The sequence below is a fragment of the Aspergillus aculeatinus genome (assembly GCF_003184765.1).
Source record: "Aspergillus aculeatinus CBS 121060 unplaced genomic scaffold BO66scaffold_33, whole genome shotgun sequence".
NCBI classification, from domain to species: Eukaryota; Fungi; Ascomycota; class Eurotiomycetes; order Eurotiales; family Aspergillaceae; genus Aspergillus; species Aspergillus aculeatinus.
The window spans coordinates 60,458-76,687 of NW_020291502.1; the positions used below are offsets into that span (position 1 = coordinate 60,458).

Here is a 16,230-nt window from a genome sequence, read left to right on the forward strand (position 1 = left end):
GATTCGATATCGGCTATCGATAGCGGGGGGAAGGAAGCGTTGATGCCTCAGGCTGGCACTGCTGGTCTCAGCCCCGCCGGCCGACCGCCGCCGCGGGACCGCCCATCTCCAAGCTCAAGCTTGCTCGAGGATTGGAATCGGGAGAACCCCTGCTCAGCTCTGCACCGTCCTCAAAATGTCAAAGGACGAGACAAGAGCAAGCGCCAGCGACAGCGAGGACGAAGAGGACGTCTTTCACGACGCCCGCTTCCCCGCCGACGAGGAGACGGTAAGTATAGCCACCACCACCACTACCTTCACCATCACATCCAGTCCTAACAGACTTGAAATCCTAGAAACTCCTTGAAGAATCCCGCTCCCTCAAAGCCGAAGCCAACCAGCTCTTCACAGCCGCCAGCTACGACGAAGCCATCACCTGCTACGACCGCGCCCTGGCCTCCTGCCCCAACTACCTCGACTACGAAGTCGCCGTGCTGCGCAGCAACATGGCCGCCTGCTACCTGAAGCTGGAGGACTGGAAGGCCTCCGTGGACGCGGCGACGGCGTGTCTCGACCGGCTGGACAAAGTGCTTCCCCCAACGACGAGTACAAACACGGAGGCAACGAGTCGGGAAGGCAATAGTCCCGGAACGGCGACGGAGGAAGCAGTCGTGGAGATCACCGGGGACGACCAGGAGGCAGAGGAGGCCCAGCTCCAGCGGCTGCAGCAGCGGGACCAGACGAAGCGCGACGTGCTGCGGATCCGCGCGAAGGCGCTGATGCGCCGCGCGCGCGCCCGGATGCAGCTGGGCGGGTGGGCGAATCTGCAAGGCGCCGAGGAGGACTACAAGGCGCTGGCGGCCATGGATAACCTCCCCCCGGACGACAGGCGCGTGGTGCAGAAGGGGTTGCGGGAGCTGCCGGACCGGATCGCCCAGGCCCGCGAGAAGGATATGGCCGAGATGATGGGCAAGCTGAAAGATGTAAGTCGGCGCCGTCGTCGTCGTTGCTCCTGTTACATGTCTGTGGTTACATGATTATACTAACCGAAGTAACCTCAGCTGGGCAATGGAATTCTGAAGCCCTTTGGTCTCTCCACTGAGAATTTCAAGTTCGTCCAGGACCCCAAGACGGGCGGGTACAGCATGAACTTCCAGTCTGGTTGACATCCCCCTGAGTGGGCGGTAAATAATGACACTACGCATGTGGAGTTGGGATGCATTTTTCGAGCGAAAGCGATAGAGCTATCTTTTAGGATGAGGTATAATATTATATGTTACGGGGCTGTTTACAGCGGCGATCGTCCAACTACTGTCCTGCAGTGAACAAGGTAGCGATCCTCGAAAGATCATCAAGAGAGACCTTGTCACCGAGGTCGAAGATTGTGGATCGACGTTGGCTTTTTCCACCGAAAGGTCGGTGGACTTGCTGGGTCGCAGGCTCTTGAGGGCTGGGGCCATAGACTCGAGCAGTGAACCCGCCCTCAAGGTCTCCACCAACAACTGGGGGCCACGGCTGGATGCCATGGCAGAACTTGAAAAAGTCTTCTGCAATTGCAGAGCTCACTTCTTGCTGTGCAGGCGACATAAACTCACGGAAGTTCTGGAAGAGGTAGGCAAGATCGAGAATGTGCCCAGCTCGACCTTTCCAAGCGCCATCCCATGGGTTGCCTTCGTTAAAGTAGTAGACAAATGCGCGTCCCTTCCAGCCTTGTGCAGATGCCAATGAGGGAGCGAACATCCAAACGTCATTCAAGAACTCGAGGATCGCAAGAAACGCATCCTCGTCATCTAAATCCTGAGTTACGCCGTACCTGACCGAGATCTGTTCTCGGACTTCTGGTTGCGTGGCAAGGACGGTTGTAAGACACCCGAAGAAACGCTCGGCGCATCCGTTCTTGAGATCAGACCTAATAGCGTGGATGATATTGGCCTGTCGGTTCAGTATGGGCAACATCGGACTGGATTAAGATTGTCACTTACGTCAATCTGGGCATCGCCAATCATCAAGTCCTGGCACCAGTCCTTGCCTTTGGGGATGTGGTTGGTTCTATCCGCCAGCTGTGAGTAAGTTATCGCGGATGGAACCAGGTCTCCATCCACTGCAAATGTCGGAGCTATGGATGGAGGGACCTTCACGATCAACTCCTCGCCAGGAGTCTGCAGCAAGGCCTCAATGCGTTCTTCCGGTGAGGCATCCGCCAAGCCCAATGCTGCCATTGCTTTTTTATAGCTTTGCTCGTGCACCTCGTAGGGTAGGCTAGGCGAGAAGAAACGATTCCCGCTCATCAAGATGGCTCGTTTGAAAAGAGGCGTTTCCGACTCGAGATGACAGGCGACCGATGCTGCGACACTCAGTCAACTCTGCCAACACCACCCAGACGTCAAGTACAGTACATACCAGCGCCGGCGCTCATTCCAGCAAGAGTGATATTGTCCGGATCCCCGCCAAAGTCACCGATGTGCCTGCGCACCCACTCGAGAGCGACCCGCTGGTCTCGCAGGCCATTGTTCGCTTTGTAGCCGGCGTTCCTCAGCTCCTCTGAGGTCATGAACCCGAACATGCCCAATCGATAGCTTTGTCAGTTAGCACACACACATCTTCCCACTGACCAGCTAACAAACATACTTGATGGACACTGCGACAATAGGCAGCCCGTTCGACACAGACAGCGCAACCAGTCGCTCGAGCTCAAACTGCGGCCAGGAATTGGCCCCGATGAACAGCCCGCCGCCGTGGATGAAAACAAAGACCGGCAGACGAGCATCGGTCGTGGTGTCGCTTGGAGTCGCAATGTTCAAGTTCAGGCAGTCGACGTCGGATTGGGGAAGAGGCTTCTTGGGCAGGGTATGCTGAACGATGCTGAGCTCCAGGTCGCATCCGAACGACGGGGACAGTGTCGTCGGGCTTGAGCAGTCGTTGCTGGTCAGTCCGCTGCACAAATCAAGCCATTGGCCCGAGATGACTTACCCATCTTTGGTCGCGTCGAGCACCTCCCCGTCGCGAGTTTCAATGAGTTGGGCGTCAGCAAGTCTGTCACTAAGCGTAGCATACTTGATGCCTAGGAATTGGGTCACTTTGTTACTATCGCGCCCGCGGATCTTGCCCAGGTTCTGCGTTAGAAGGATCGTCATGGTGGAAGGGTGACGCTGGGGACATGCAATGAGTGAGTCTGGCGAAGGTCGCATGTCCGTCTGGAGTAAAGAAACCCCCCGCACGGAAATCCCCCAGGCCGTACAGGCCCCGCAATCTCGGTGGGTCTGCCATTGCATCCGCGGCAGATGTGGTGGAAGGTGAGGCAGGCAGTTGTTATCGTTCTTTAGATTGCAGTTTCCACGTGGAAAATGTCCACGGTTTGTCGCGGAGCGTGTATGTGCTGGGCTCTCTAAACGAGTGATTGACAGTTTTTATCCGAAGGGGCTACAAGATTCTCACCTGTTCCAATTGGTTTCTCTCTCAAGTAGTTTATCATTATTTATGATGTTTGTTTATACTGGAAGGCCTACTTGACTTGCTCAAGCTACTTTGCTTATTCAATCTATGACTTGAACACCTTTGTATGAGATTCTTGCAGAGATCACATTACTTATAGAAACTGTCTTAGAGAAACCCCTTTGCTTACAGGACCACCTCGCTCGCAGACACCACTTTACTCATATAAATCTAGGATTGTTGAAGCAGTAGATAGACGCTTGACTGACCTGTGGAGAGGATACCACCAAACTACGAATCCAGCCACCACTCCAACCCAGGTCGCAACTTCCTTCCAAGTTCGCTTCAATCCAACCCAGGAACAGTAAAATTATCAACAACATCAACAACCAGAAGAGAGACACCTCAATGACCGACAAAACCCTCAATCATTCGCACCCCGCCTCATCAACCTATTCTTATTAATCATCACTCCCTGCTTGTTTTAACCCAGTCTACCGAAACACTTCATTCAATGTCAATGTCAAGCAACACCCCGACCCAGAGGGAACCCACACCAACCAAGGTTGACCCCGATATCCCCCCGGACCCCGCCGAGCCAAGGTAAGCATCCTCTCTTCCTAACTCACCATAAACAAACAACTGACCCCGCCAAGCGAATTGCCTTATCATGTAGGCCAAGAGATCAAACTCCACCCCACCAGCCCCCGCGCCGACCAGGTCACCGCCATGCACGCCAGAGTCCTCGACGTGTACGGAGTCGAGAACCAGATGGCCTGTGTGCTGCTGATCGAGGTGGACCCGCCGCTGGGGAAGATGACGTCGCCGATGTTTCTGAAGCTGTTCGACCGACGCTGCGCGGGCGAGGCCCGGACCCAGAAGCTGGGCCGCCGGAAGACCGCCGCCGCGCACTGGGCGGCGGCGGTCGAGCGGGACTACCACAAATACCTCTGCCAGCAGGAAAGCCACATCGCGGTGGACCTCCTCTCGCAGAACGAGAACCCGCGCTTTCAGCACCTGAGCTGGGCGCCCGCGCACAAGGAGATCTACCTCGAGGGGCTCGTGCAGCGGAGCCTGGCGAACGAATTGGCCGTCTGGCACCGCCTGCGTCTGCTGGAGGGCAAGATCATCCCGCGGTTCTACGGCGGCGTCCTGGCGACGTGGGAGGTCAGCGCGGACGACGCGGGATTCACCAAGACGGGCACGTGCCATGGGTATCTGCAGCAGATCCTTCACGGGTGCTCGTTCTGCGATCTGTGTGAGAAGTTGCCGGAGAGGCTCTGGGGTACCGCCTGCGACGATGTCCTGCACATAATACGGACGATTCAGGATTGGGGCGTGCGAACGGATCGGCTCAGTCTGAAGGACTTTGACGTGTGCTATATCACGGAGCCGGATGAGGATGACGACGAGAGCACCGCCCCCTTTTATCGAGTGTTTCTAGTCGACCTCAGATCCTGTGTGAATCGGAGCTCCCGCGAGAGTGACTATGCATGGAAACAGCTTATTGCTTGGGCGGATGAGGAGGGCGCTATCGCGCGAGACTTGGAGTTGCTCACGGGTCATGCGTGGACATATCATCGCTCGAAAGGTTCTGGTGAGCTGGAACATGACGTTCCCCACGTCGAGCATAAAGAAGTGGTGGAGATCGATAAAACCCCAATGTCGCCAACGAGCTCTGACAGAACAGAAGTCCCGGGAAGTCCCTAAGCTGTAGTGAGTGGAATTGGGCAACGATTGGGAGATGCCGGAAGTTATCCGTTTAGTATAGTTCGCGATGACAGGTAGCAATAGCTAAAATGTAGAACTTTGGACCTTGAATTGACGTAAATTGTACCGATGTACACAAATAGAAGGAGTTCGAGTGAAATGAAAGATAATAAAACTACTGCTATATATAACTTACCAGGCCATTATCATGTTGGTTCAGTCAACCACAGACACGTTAACTAATCACTTGCGTAATGGTTAATCTGATCCAAATGGCCATAGCACACTACACGACCGTCGAGTTAACAGTGGTATTCATGAAGCTCGACCCCAGCTTCGCCTGCGCAGCCTGGATCAACGCCTCGACCGCGCCGTCGAAGTTCGAGAAAATATTCCCGACAACCGACTCACCGCACGGGCTCTCCTGCGCGGCCGACGAGCTGGAGCTTGTGTCTCGCTTCCGCTTGAAGCTGATCCCGGGCGTAATTTCGACGCAGTTGTACTGCGCCTCGGCGGCGCGCAGCTGGCAGACCTCGTCGGTCTTGCAGTCGCCGGTGCACGAGGAGACGTCCCAGCCGCGGCTCTTGCGGGCGTAGTAGTCCTGGAAGACGGCGTCATCGCTCTCGAAGAGCGCGGTGACGTTGTGCCAGAACGCCGGGGTGAGCTCGGCGGCACTGTCGGTGACCGGCGGGTCGAGGAGGGCGCCGTAGGTTTCCTTGACGGCGTAGTACTTCTCCCAGACGGGCTTCTCCTGGTAGCTGGGGCTGGACATGTTGGCGATGTAGACGGTGAAGTCGAGGACGCCGAAGGTGACCGGGTCGACCGAGTAGACGCGGAAGGTCGGGTTGCCGGAGGTCGGGGTCAGCGCGGGCGCAATGTACGACATCATGGTCGCGGTGGCGGCGGTCTGGTCGGTGTAGTTCGAGTAGGCGATCTCGAACTCGTCCTTGTGGGTGTGACCATAGAAGACGGCGGCGATGGTCGCCTCGTAGCGCTGGATGATCTGGTCGAAGTAGTTGGAGCCGTCGTGGAAGGTGTCGCCCGAGCCCATCGGCATGTGGCCCATCAACCACACGCGCTCTCCGGCCGTCTCGGCCGCAGCCAGTTCGCTGACTAGCCAGGCGAGCTGGCCGTTCGGGTCGATCAGCATGGTCTGCTCGTAGAGCCAGAAGTTCTCCTTGTAGTAGAAGTTGGTGTTGAAGGAGATGATGCGGAGGTTGCCACCGGAGTACTTGACCGAGTAGGAGCCATAGTCGTCCGCAGTGCTGGCAGCGGTAGATCCAATCCACTGGCTCCAATCGGCCGACAGGGTGTCGTAGGCCCACTGGCTGGAGATTATAGTGTCGATGTCCGACGTTGGGAAGGAATTTACAGGCGCAGTATCGTGGTTGCCGGTGACGCCGTAGACGAGGTTGAGGTAGTTGGGCATTCGGGTCTTGTAGGCGTCGTTGAGATCATTGGTTACCTCAGTCTCGTTGACCAGCCACACAGCGCCTTCGACGACGTCACCCGTGAAGATCGTGAAAGAGGCGTCCGGGACCAATTCTTGAATAGCTGCGTACATGCTTTCCTCCAAAGTGAGAGGAGCGTCGCAGTTGTGGTTTCCATACTCCCCTGCAGGATAGTCCGTCGATCCAGGCTCATCTGAAGCGGTATACGGGCGGCAGCAGATGTTTTTGGTACAGTTGTAGCTAAAACCAAATTAAGGTCAGCATAAATGTCGGGTGAAGAGGTAGGAGGCGTGGGGTTAAAGGACATACTTTGCACCAGTTTCATAAGAAAGATCGACGTGGATATCACTGATGTGGACGATTTGCAGAGGGGTCTCTCCACTTGAGGCAGGCCGAGACGCGTTCGCTGGCTTAGCAGAAGGAAATTCGACGTTGTATTCGGCCACAGCCGGATAGTCACAGAGGCCAAAGATGGTAGTACAAAAAAGAACTGCCGTCTTGGAAGGGACGTCCATGTTACGAAGATCGTGAGCCAGAATAGGTCCTTCGCGCGAGATTGCACCCTCGCAAACATCGTCGTCGTCCACCTTATCTACATCAGTAGAGCTCATTGGATGACTATGGGAGACTTGCCTACCTTAGCCAAGATACAAACCTCAGTGATGACATCCACGAAGTCATCGTTGCCCAAGTGAGCAAGCGCTTGGAGAACAACCAGCAAGGCCTTGGGGCCAAATCAGCCTGATGTTAAGGACCACCAGAAAGCAACGCTGATAAAAGCTTGCTCACCTCACACGCAGCACATGTCGTAGCGTCCTCGATATCTGTCAGAATTTCGCTCACTGTTGATCTTTTGTCCAGTCCACTTGACGCGACAGAGGCGCCAAGCAGACCCGCAAAGCAAAGCAGTTGAGAGATCTTCATGGTGCACGGGAGGATGAAGCTTGACTTTGTCCAGAGAGCGAGCGGCTTTACCTAGCTTTTATAACTACCAGATTGATTGCCTCCCGATTAACCCATGCATTGAGCGCGTTCACAAGTTGTATTCTCCTCAATGTCCTCGGTTCAGGCACGTTCTCTTGCATTGGGCAATGATTGACCCTTGTTGGCGAGCAGAGTGGAGTGAAGAGTAAAATGAAGCTTTGAGAGTAGCGAGCATGCCGAGACATTCGCGAGAATGATTGGGCAAGAGCGGTTCGGGAGGGAGTTGAAGATATTGAGATTAATCTATTTGCCGGGGCGCTAGGAGCAATGCCCGGCTGAAGATACTCGCTTCTACCACAAATCGGGTGATGACTTCCTCCTCGGGCTAGAACATCAATATTCTCTTGAACGGAGCTTGAGGTCTTTAGCCTGTTGTCGGATGATGAAGGTCATGCACAAGCTCTTTCACTACCACAAACCTGACTTGTGTCGCGAGATGGCATATATGATCAAAATGCTATAGGTGTGGGATAAAACTGCATCGGCCTCAGTCCACCATCGCGCGCGCAAGAGCCTGAAATTTATGGACCACCTCCGCCTCTTGCTCCGGCGTCAATTGAGCCCGTTGTACGATATACAGACCATCTCGAAGACGAGCATTGACGATGAGCTTTTTGGTTTTCGACTTGGCGAGTCCTTCGACCGTTTTGGCAATGCCATGGAATGGATATGCCACCAGTCCGATCCCAGCTACGCCCAGAACGAGTCAGCTTTCCCCCATCGTACGAGTGGGTAATCAGGGCGTGCGCGCGAGCAACTTACCAGAAGGAACCTTTGTCGCCAGTCCGATAGTACCTTTAGCAAACCCTTTCATAGCGCCCAGTACCCCTTCTTCTTTGGCTCCCTTGATGGGCTGTGTGAAGAACCCCGTGAACCCATCTGCCATTCCATCCACGAAATTTCGGCCACCCATCACAGCGCCTGATTTCCAATCTTTTACTGTGCCATAATTCTTCGGTTCTTCTCCATAGAGCCGGGGGACCTGGCGGAACCCTTCTGCTGCGGCATGCGGGATGTCCACCACCACGCCTTTGAAGTAAGAGCCGGTAAACTTGCCAAATTCCTTCAAGGTTGCACCCGCTACGTTGCCTGCGGTGGCCAACGAACTTGGTTGCATCTCCCTGCTTTTCCCGCTCCTTCTGGAAACACGAGAGCTGGTTTCGTCGACGCTTAGGTGTGCAAATGATGCTGTGGAGCTCGTAGCGGAGGACATGCTTCCATTTATGGGGTCATAAGGGGGCCTAGGAGAGCGGCTGCGCTTGTATTCCTTGTATGGCTTGTAGAGCATCCCACCACTCGACTTGAGCATGTCGTACCCTGTACTTGTCGAGGCGGATATCAAGCCTGTGACGGGATCCCAGCGGCGATTCTCGATGAAGATTGGGTTGATTTCATGGCTAGTTCGAAAATAATGTCAGCATACCAACAACTCGGCAGATCACCTTCGAATTTACAAGGCATATTAGGAGGCATAAGCAGACCTTCTAATGTCTTTGGCGTCGATCATCGACTTTTCAATCAGGATTTGAGCAGCTGGCTTGGATAGATAGATTTTTCGTTTCGATTTGACACACTTCCAGACAGCAGCGTGATTAGGCATCACATGGCAACGCATTCGCTCTAAGGGCAGATGGCGATGGAATGATTGAACAGCTGCAGTGACGCCAGACTCGGCTCGCATCTTAGTTGCAATTTGCTGAGCCGCTGCTGCTGCCTCCGGTGTGAGGCAAAGTCGTATGGCATCCGCCAGGTTCTTCGAGTCGAGGCGTGAGTAGGGAATGGGTCTGGCACCCGCGCCAGCACGGGCTACCATGTTTCCCCAGAAAGGTTGACTGAGATGATATCGTGTTAGTGATGGTAGATTGAAAGATCCTAACGGAGTTGACTCACTCCCCAAAGAAAGGAACAATAGTGGTTGGCCGCCCATGAGCAAGGCCACATGCCGTGGTACCCGCGCCACCATGATGTACGACTGCAGCAACATGCTGAAAAAGCCACTCATGCGGACAATCATCAATGTAGAAGATGTTCTGGTTCGAATCTCCTGCTAAATCACTCCATCCACGTGAGATGATAGCACGAATGCCAAGACTTCTGACGGCGTCGAGGATGGTCCTCGTCAATTGCTGGGGGTTATCAACGACAATACTGCCGAAACCGATATAGATGGGAGCTGTGCCTGACTGCAGGAAATCGAATAGTTCCCTGGGCGGGCTGTATGATGGTGTATCTCTGAAGAAGAATCCACATATATCTGTACCGAGCGTTATTAATTCGTTCTGCGTATACTGCATCCGACCGTCAAACGTACCAATGTGACTCGGCCAGTCTCGTGGTTTAGGTACTAGCGCTGGGGACCAGCAGTATGTGAAAGGTATCTTCAAGGTCTCTGCAAGGCTGGGTCCCTCCGACAGTGGGATGGGATCCAGGTCGATACCAGCCCGCCATCGATTGATCACGTCCCCTAATCTACAATGAGCACTATTAGCCGGAATCTCAGCCACTTTCTTTCAGAACACGTACCCTTGCCAGGTCAGCCATTCTACAATTCCATATGACACCCAATTAGCAGTCGTGGGATTCATTTCTGAAGCACGAAGGTTGGCAAGAGGATGCGGGAAAGCCCTCGTGCTGCTCCAAGGCATGGTGAACATCAGATGAACCGGAATACTCAAAGCTTGTGCACAATGTATATGGGCGAAGCTGGGCGGGTTGGCAATAATGGCGTCGGCCACAAATGGTACCTGTGTGACTGGGTCGTCCTCGATACATGATCTCCAGCAGCCGTCGAGCATCTCGGCCACCATAGCCCTCTTCTTCTGCACCTCGCCAGCACGCAGGCTCTTCATTTGCGGGATCAATCCGGGATTCTTAACCATAAACGCCATCAGTTCTGCCGGATTGCCCCCAATGGGAAAGAATTCCAGCCCGTGCTCTGTCACAAAGGTTCGAAACACATCATGAGTGGCAATGCGGACGCGATGTCCGTATCTCTGCAATTCATTTCCCAACGCAATGAACGGCTGAACGTCTCCGCGGCTACCTACTATTTGGATCACAATGTTGAGCTGAATGTCGCAAATCACCGGTTCAGGCTGCCTTGAATGCTCGTCGAAGTAGTCCGGTGGCGGATTGTGGATGTCCTCTTGCTGAGCTTCGATGATTTGAGCGAGGGTTTTGGCGAACACGGAGTCGAGATCGACATCGATGCGTCCATCGGCTTGGTCAAGATAAGTCTCATGTCAAACGAGCATATGAGGAAGTAATGGTCCTGCAAAGACTCACCCTGAACATCCCCTATCTCATTGGCCAGATTGTTGTCGACGCCATCGGGATAGAGAGAATACGGGGGCAGACCATGTTCGTCAGGTGTCCTCGTGTTGTTTAAGTCCTCCTTGGTGGGCTTTGACATGTTTGCAGGTCTTGAAAGTGAGGATCCGTGGAAAGATGCTCATTTTCTCTCAGTTCTGGTGGAAATAGACGTACTTGTAGTTGGAACCGAGCTGGGGTCATCAACAAGGTTTGCATACTAAAAAAGGGTCTATGGTCGAAGCTCGCCTCGTATTCGTATGGTATGCCCCTCTGGACTAGCCACTGTGGGGCATAGAAAATAGTTTGTATAAGGCAGCCCAATTAATGAATTGTGGAGTGCTAATTAGTGTCAGTAGATAGTTACTCAATCTTTTTTTTACGGAGTAGACTGGGGTGATTCACTAGATGATGATCACTACGCTATCAATTTAAAACATGTTTTCGACACTGTTTTTCTGCTGTAAATTTGTCGTTTGTAGCTGTACTATGGCGAGCCAGCGGCACGGAGAGTATAGACAATACCAGACCATCCATAGAATGGACGATTGGGAGGATCAGCGTTGATACCGCTAGTAGCAAATCTGATACATTCTACATTTCATGCATATGGGTAAGTTATTCAAATATCTATCAGATTGTTGTCACTCACTTACTTGCCAGCCTGCTGTAATTTCCTGTGGCACGTGCTGACTGTCCAGTCACTCCAGACATGTGCGTTGTCCTGAATTGGGTTAGCGCCGGATACTGGACCGCGGCGGCGGCTTGGGCTCAACATGCCGCCGGCTGTCCACGTACGTATTACGAAGTCCGGAGACTACGCTTGATTCTCCAGATTTCATTGCCTGGGGTCTTACTATGCTCTATGGTGACAATAGAAGATGACTCCAGGCCAGTCCTCCGCCTTCTTTGATATTGTGAGGCTGATCTAATGACTTCTGGTTTCTCTTACTGTTTTACGTACCTTCCTCCCTCCCATTTGGCACCGTAAGCTGTGAAGCACTCCCCGCTCACGCATGCTTACTCCTGACCAAACCGCCGTGAGAGCCACGTCGAGAATCGTCCGGTCTCACTGTGGACAGTCAGCTTCTCAATCATGTCGATACTCTCAGAAGCTACCACAGCAGTGACAACGGCAACATCATCCGCGCAACCCTTAAACACGTCTCCTCCGATCACCGCCACATCCCTGTTGTCTACTTCACCGCGCGAGCTCCTCTCTTTACCTCTTCGGGGTCTTTCAAAAGTGGAGACATTTGCGTTCTCAATAGTACCAAAACAGTTTGCTAGGATGGCTGGACTCCAAGAAATGGCGACACACATCTGGGGTTCAGCCCGGGCTCCGGGCTCGGAAGGCGATACGGTGGTTCTTGCAACGCAGGCCGCGGCGGAAGTTGTTCGAGAGAGCGTAGCAGACGCTGCCGCCCAGGCTGACTCTAGCCTCCCCCAGTTCTCCGACATTGTACAAGCCGTTGTAAAGTTCAGTGGGTTCTTTTCGTATCTGACCGGCCGGTGGTCACTAGCTTGTTTCACAGTAGTAAGTACATCATCACTTTTGGTCTCTTGTCGCTCTGGGCAATTCAGTTCATCTGACCTTTTCAAGTCTCTTGTCCTGAATAGAATCACCATATACGCATCCACGCGACGGCGACTCCAATTAGACTGGAGCAGGAGATTCGCCCTGCGCATAATACCCATCGTCCTCTTCGTTGCTCAAATACATGCCCTGCTTCGTGCTCTCCGATGCCAGACATCGCCGGACTACTCGCTGATTCGATACGGAAAACCGAACAAGCGATTGTTTTTTGATTATGCCGGAAACGGCGGCTTTCTCTATACTTTCAGCTCAGCACTGCTCCCTTGGGAAACGGATGAGCAGTCTTGCAGTGCAGTACACATGGGCCGCCCTGTCAACGCCTCTGACATATCATATGGTTCCTTCCGGCTCCTGTGGCCGGCCTTCCTCCGGCTGTGTATAAGTCACTTTGTGGAAACGCTTTGTTGCGCATTGCAGGGAAGGTCGGTTGTTACAGAGGCAGGGATGTCTATCTTCGAGCATTCGCTTGCCTTTGCCGAAGCAGAATCCACAATAAGTCAGTCGCTCGGCCTTGGTATCTTCGGTCTGTCCAAGCAGAGTACTGCGAAGGCAATCAAAGGAGAAGGCGGTCAGTCCGTTCTTCAATCACTGAGCAAGGCGCAAGCTTTGGAGCGAATGAACGTTTCTCCAGAGTTGCTACTCATCACTTTGATCTCTTGCTGTAATAGTTTGACATCCAATCTGCTTGATGTTTTCGGCAAGCAGAGTCAGTATCGACTCGTTAACACGACTTTCTGGGGGATTTGTTTCATGTCTGCCATCGCATGGGGCACATTTGGTGGTACATCAACCGGCACCGAAAGCCTGGTCTTCAGGATACCGACAGTCTGCCTTGTTGGATTTGTTCCCCATCTTTTCATCTTGCTGGGAATATTGATTTGCGTCTTCATCTATGCCCTAGCTCTTGTGATCACTGCCTTCTCGCTACCTATGGACGCACCTCAGAACCTATCCTTGAAAGAGAGATTCTCGCTGGCGCATGAAAATATGCAGGGTGCCAACCAGATCCAGAGCATACGCTTCAACCGTCACGATGACTTCTACACCACCTCATTAAGAATCGGCTATGGAGCCTTAACTGCTGCCAGGCAGGCAGTCTTCTTGAATGAGGGACGGGGAGTAGTCGCGCAAAGAATGACTTGGCTGGAAAGGGACAGGCTAGCTGAAATCGAGCTTATGCAACGCAAATACTCAGGTGCGCAAGGGCGTGACTCTGTATACGGCGACCTTCAGAAAAGTGAGGAGTTGCAGGAGCTTGAGATGGAAGCCACTGCGGAGTGGGAGTGGGAATCTGGATATGCTCGGGAGAAGAAAATCGAGACCACCGTCTCGCAGTCCGCGAGAGCACACGATGAGTCCGAAGGTGTCGGCGCATTTCGAGGCGTTGTTCGGTGCTATCAATCTTTCGCGTTCTTTCGTGCCATCTTCCATTTCTTGCTCCGGTGGACCGCGTATGGCTTTGACAAGCTACTGAGCAAGATTGGTGTCAACAGGCGGCCGCAGTGGCTCAAATCGTTGGTTCGGAGGCAGCGGAAGAAGAAGCATCGGGGAAGGAAGAACAATCTCGAGAAGCTAGACTTCTGGATAATGTCGGAGGATGGGGTGCTCAAAGTACCTGCCAACTCCGAGTTTGATGTGGAATCCGAGATGCGTCGGCGGGAGAGCGTCGATGCTAGCCGTTGGGGAGAGTCGGACGAACGGCGGCTTGACGAGAAATTATATGACTGGTGGAGAGCTGGAGGTGCATGGGGCAACCAAGATCAAAGTCCTGATTATGTGCCCTCTGCTGAAGACTGGGACGACACAACCAGCGTTGTGTCAATGGCAACAACCAGCGACTCTGACTGGGAAGCTTATGAGTCGGATGGACGCCGGACTCCCACACAAGAAGACCCGTACCCTGGTCGTTTGTCTCGTGAAGACACTCCTGTGCAGGAAACACTCGTTGATCTTGGCTCCTTTGCCCGTTTACTGGATCCTCGCGACCAGGAAAGCAGACAGGAAGCTCGTATACTGGCGGCACACCTTGCTGCGGGCCGTGAAGGTCGGATCATGACTCGTCGCCAGTTCCAGCAACAGGTCGAGCGCGACAGGGCCCAAGTTCTGCTTACCTCGCGTTTCTCACGGCTAAACCAGCAGAGCTCTGGTGACGAGAAGCGGAAACCTACACCAGAGGAGGAGACTGAAATCCTGGAGAAGCTCATCCTCTCCCAAAGATCGGAGTCATTGACCAAGTCCCCATCAAATGAACAGACGTGGGAGTCGGGAGCATCAGGTCTTGGTCCCAGCGGACCGCCGTGTGTCATCTGCCAGACCAGCCCGCGGTCTATTATAACATGGCCCTGTCGGTGTTTGTGTATCTGCGAGGATTGTCGGGTGAGCCTGGCGATGAACAATTTTGGCAGCTGTGTGACTTGCCGTCGTGAAGTTGGAGGGTTTGTCCGGCTGTGGGTGCCATAGGTTCACTCCAGGTCTGTTTCTCTCGAGTTGTGTCTGCAGCCATACTGTCTTGGCGGACGCTGTTTCTCCTCTCCTATTTCTGAGCCTTCTTTGTTACTATATGCATAACAGGTTGCCTTTAACCACGGCGTTCGGGATATCGTCGTTTCATTTTCGCTCACCAGAATAAATGGTAGAATTGCATCAAGCATTCTTTCGGGTTCCTTGACCATTCACTCCCACGCGCTAGATAAATGAATATAATCGCCCATTCAGCACTTCATTCTCTGAACATGCCTTTGAAGGTGGAGAGGCAATATAAAATCAGACTCACCCGAAAAGGTCTGCTGTCATGATTTCCAGTCCACAAGAACCCGCTATGCCGCCCTACGGTGTGCACCATGTAGGAGAACAACCAACAAATGCCATGCTGACTCTGAGGTGTTCTGAAAAAACCCATTGGCTTTGTTTCTTTTGGTCTCACCGCTTTCGAGCATACAGGTGCTGTTTGTATGCTCATATCGATCAACTTGTCACCTGAGCCTGTTGTTCTCATCTTCTTCCCCTCGTCGTAAGCCTTTTGATCTCTACCTGTCACCGTAGCCTTCAGGCTTCACCTCACCGTCTCTGGCGTGCAGAACCAAGATATACACTCACAGACACAGTCTGAGCAAGTAAGTGAGCCCAGCAAGCAAGCAAGTCTGAAATCGTGCCGCGCTCATCGATCGTTCTGAATGCCTTAGACTGTCCAGCAGTGATTTCGTTACGCGAAATCAGTTCCGATTCTTACCAAACCTCACGACTGCACATTACAATCGCGCGACAAGACGATATTTACGATGTGTTTATTCCCCTTTCTGTTCGGGCGTGGCCCTGGATACACTCCATCTCCAACCTCCTCCTACTTCTCCACCACTGGCTCAGACGGCTATATCTCCGACGCCGACACCATGTCTTCGAGTTATTCCTCGTCCGAAGAGGAGGGCGCGCAGACCCTCATCCACACGCAGCCTGTGCGCCGCGGCCAGCGGATGCGTCTGTGGCCTCCCATCACCGACATGGAGGACGAGGTCGAGGACCAGGACCAGACCGGCAGTGAGAGCGCCGGGCCCGGGGTCTCTGAGGCCCAGACTTCGAGCGACTCTGAGGATGGGGACGCGACCATGTCTCTGGATGAGACTGTGTCTATCGAGAACGAGTCCGGGTCTACGAAGGAGAGCTACGATCGCGTCCGCAGTGGGATGCACAGCAACAGTTCAAGCGACACTGAGGCGTGCAAGCGTGGACGTAAGTCTTCCTCTTCTCCCCTGTGTTACAAGCCCCCCCCCC

The 16,230-nt window shown here is 53.5% G+C and overlaps 7 protein-coding genes across 7 annotated transcripts in view; 4 read left to right on the forward strand and 3 right to left on the reverse strand.

Annotated features, from left to right (window-relative positions):
- The first annotated feature begins 140 nt into the window (after positions 1 to 140).
- BO66DRAFT_392940 (uncharacterized protein) lies at positions 141 to 1,598 on the forward strand. The gene is made up of 3 exons (XM_025647639.1): positions 141 to 268; positions 336 to 962; positions 1,041 to 1,598. Exons 1-3 carry the CDS (start codon positions 176 to 178, stop codon positions 1,143 to 1,145), a joined length of 825 nt encoding a protein of 274 aa, XP_025502424.1. The 5' UTR covers positions 141 to 175; the 3' UTR covers positions 1,146 to 1,598.
- BO66DRAFT_412620 (putative carboxylesterase) lies at positions 1,288 to 3,113 on the reverse strand (the record flags this gene model as incomplete). Its single annotated transcript, XM_025649363.1, has 5 exons — positions 1,288 to 1,911; positions 1,962 to 2,323; positions 2,380 to 2,555; positions 2,608 to 2,886; positions 2,950 to 3,113. The coding sequence occupies 5 exons, from the start codon at positions 3,111 to 3,113 to the stop codon at positions 1,288 to 1,290; spliced, it is 1,605 nt and encodes a 534-aa protein (XP_025502425.1).
- An 818-nt stretch (positions 3,114 to 3,931) lies between these two features.
- On the forward strand, positions 3,932 to 5,162 carry BO66DRAFT_454879 (uncharacterized protein; the record flags this gene model as incomplete). The annotated part of the gene is made up of 2 exons (XM_025652048.1): positions 3,932 to 4,014; positions 4,068 to 5,162. The coding sequence occupies 2 exons, from the start codon at positions 3,932 to 3,934 to the stop codon at positions 5,119 to 5,121; spliced, it is 1,137 nt and encodes a 378-aa protein (XP_025502426.1). The 3' UTR covers positions 5,122 to 5,162.
- A 251-nt stretch (positions 5,163 to 5,413) lies between these two features.
- BO66DRAFT_352561 (acid sphingomyelinase) lies at positions 5,414 to 7,496 on the reverse strand (the record flags this gene model as incomplete). The annotated part of the gene is made up of 4 exons (XM_025644779.1): positions 5,414 to 6,812; positions 6,882 to 7,159; positions 7,210 to 7,296; positions 7,362 to 7,496. Coding segments are annotated over 4 exons (1,899 nt in total), but the record flags the coding sequence as incomplete, so codon positions are not given.
- Positions 7,497 to 8,021: 525 nt separating this feature from the next.
- Positions 8,022 to 10,968, reverse strand: BO66DRAFT_421411 (putative sterol glucosyltransferase; the record flags this gene model as incomplete). The annotated part of the gene is made up of 7 exons (XM_025649953.1): positions 8,022 to 8,246; positions 8,319 to 8,953; positions 9,038 to 9,388; positions 9,447 to 9,810; positions 9,868 to 10,025; positions 10,080 to 10,776; positions 10,842 to 10,968. The coding sequence occupies 7 exons, from the start codon at positions 10,966 to 10,968 to the stop codon at positions 8,044 to 8,046; spliced, it is 2,535 nt and encodes an 844-aa protein (XP_025502428.1). The 3' UTR covers positions 8,022 to 8,043.
- A 714-nt stretch (positions 10,969 to 11,682) lies between these two features.
- On the forward strand, positions 11,683 to 15,166 carry BO66DRAFT_472536 (putative ubiquitin-protein ligase (Asi3)). The gene is made up of 2 exons (XM_025652956.1): positions 11,683 to 12,402; positions 12,469 to 15,166. Exons 1-2 carry the CDS (start codon positions 11,962 to 11,964, stop codon positions 14,920 to 14,922), a joined length of 2,895 nt encoding a protein of 964 aa, XP_025502429.1. The 5' UTR covers positions 11,683 to 11,961; the 3' UTR covers positions 14,923 to 15,166.
- A 574-nt stretch (positions 15,167 to 15,740) lies between these two features.
- The window catches only part of BO66DRAFT_429782 (uncharacterized protein), a gene marked incomplete at its 5' end in the record, with an annotated part of 1,686 nt that continues 1,196 nt past the window's right edge, over positions 15,741 to 16,230 (forward strand). The window contains one exon of the mRNA XM_025650482.1: positions 15,741 to 16,188. Within this exon, the coding sequence (XP_025502430.1) occupies positions 15,741 to 16,188 (448 nt within the window). The remainder of the gene's footprint in view (positions 16,189 to 16,230) is intronic.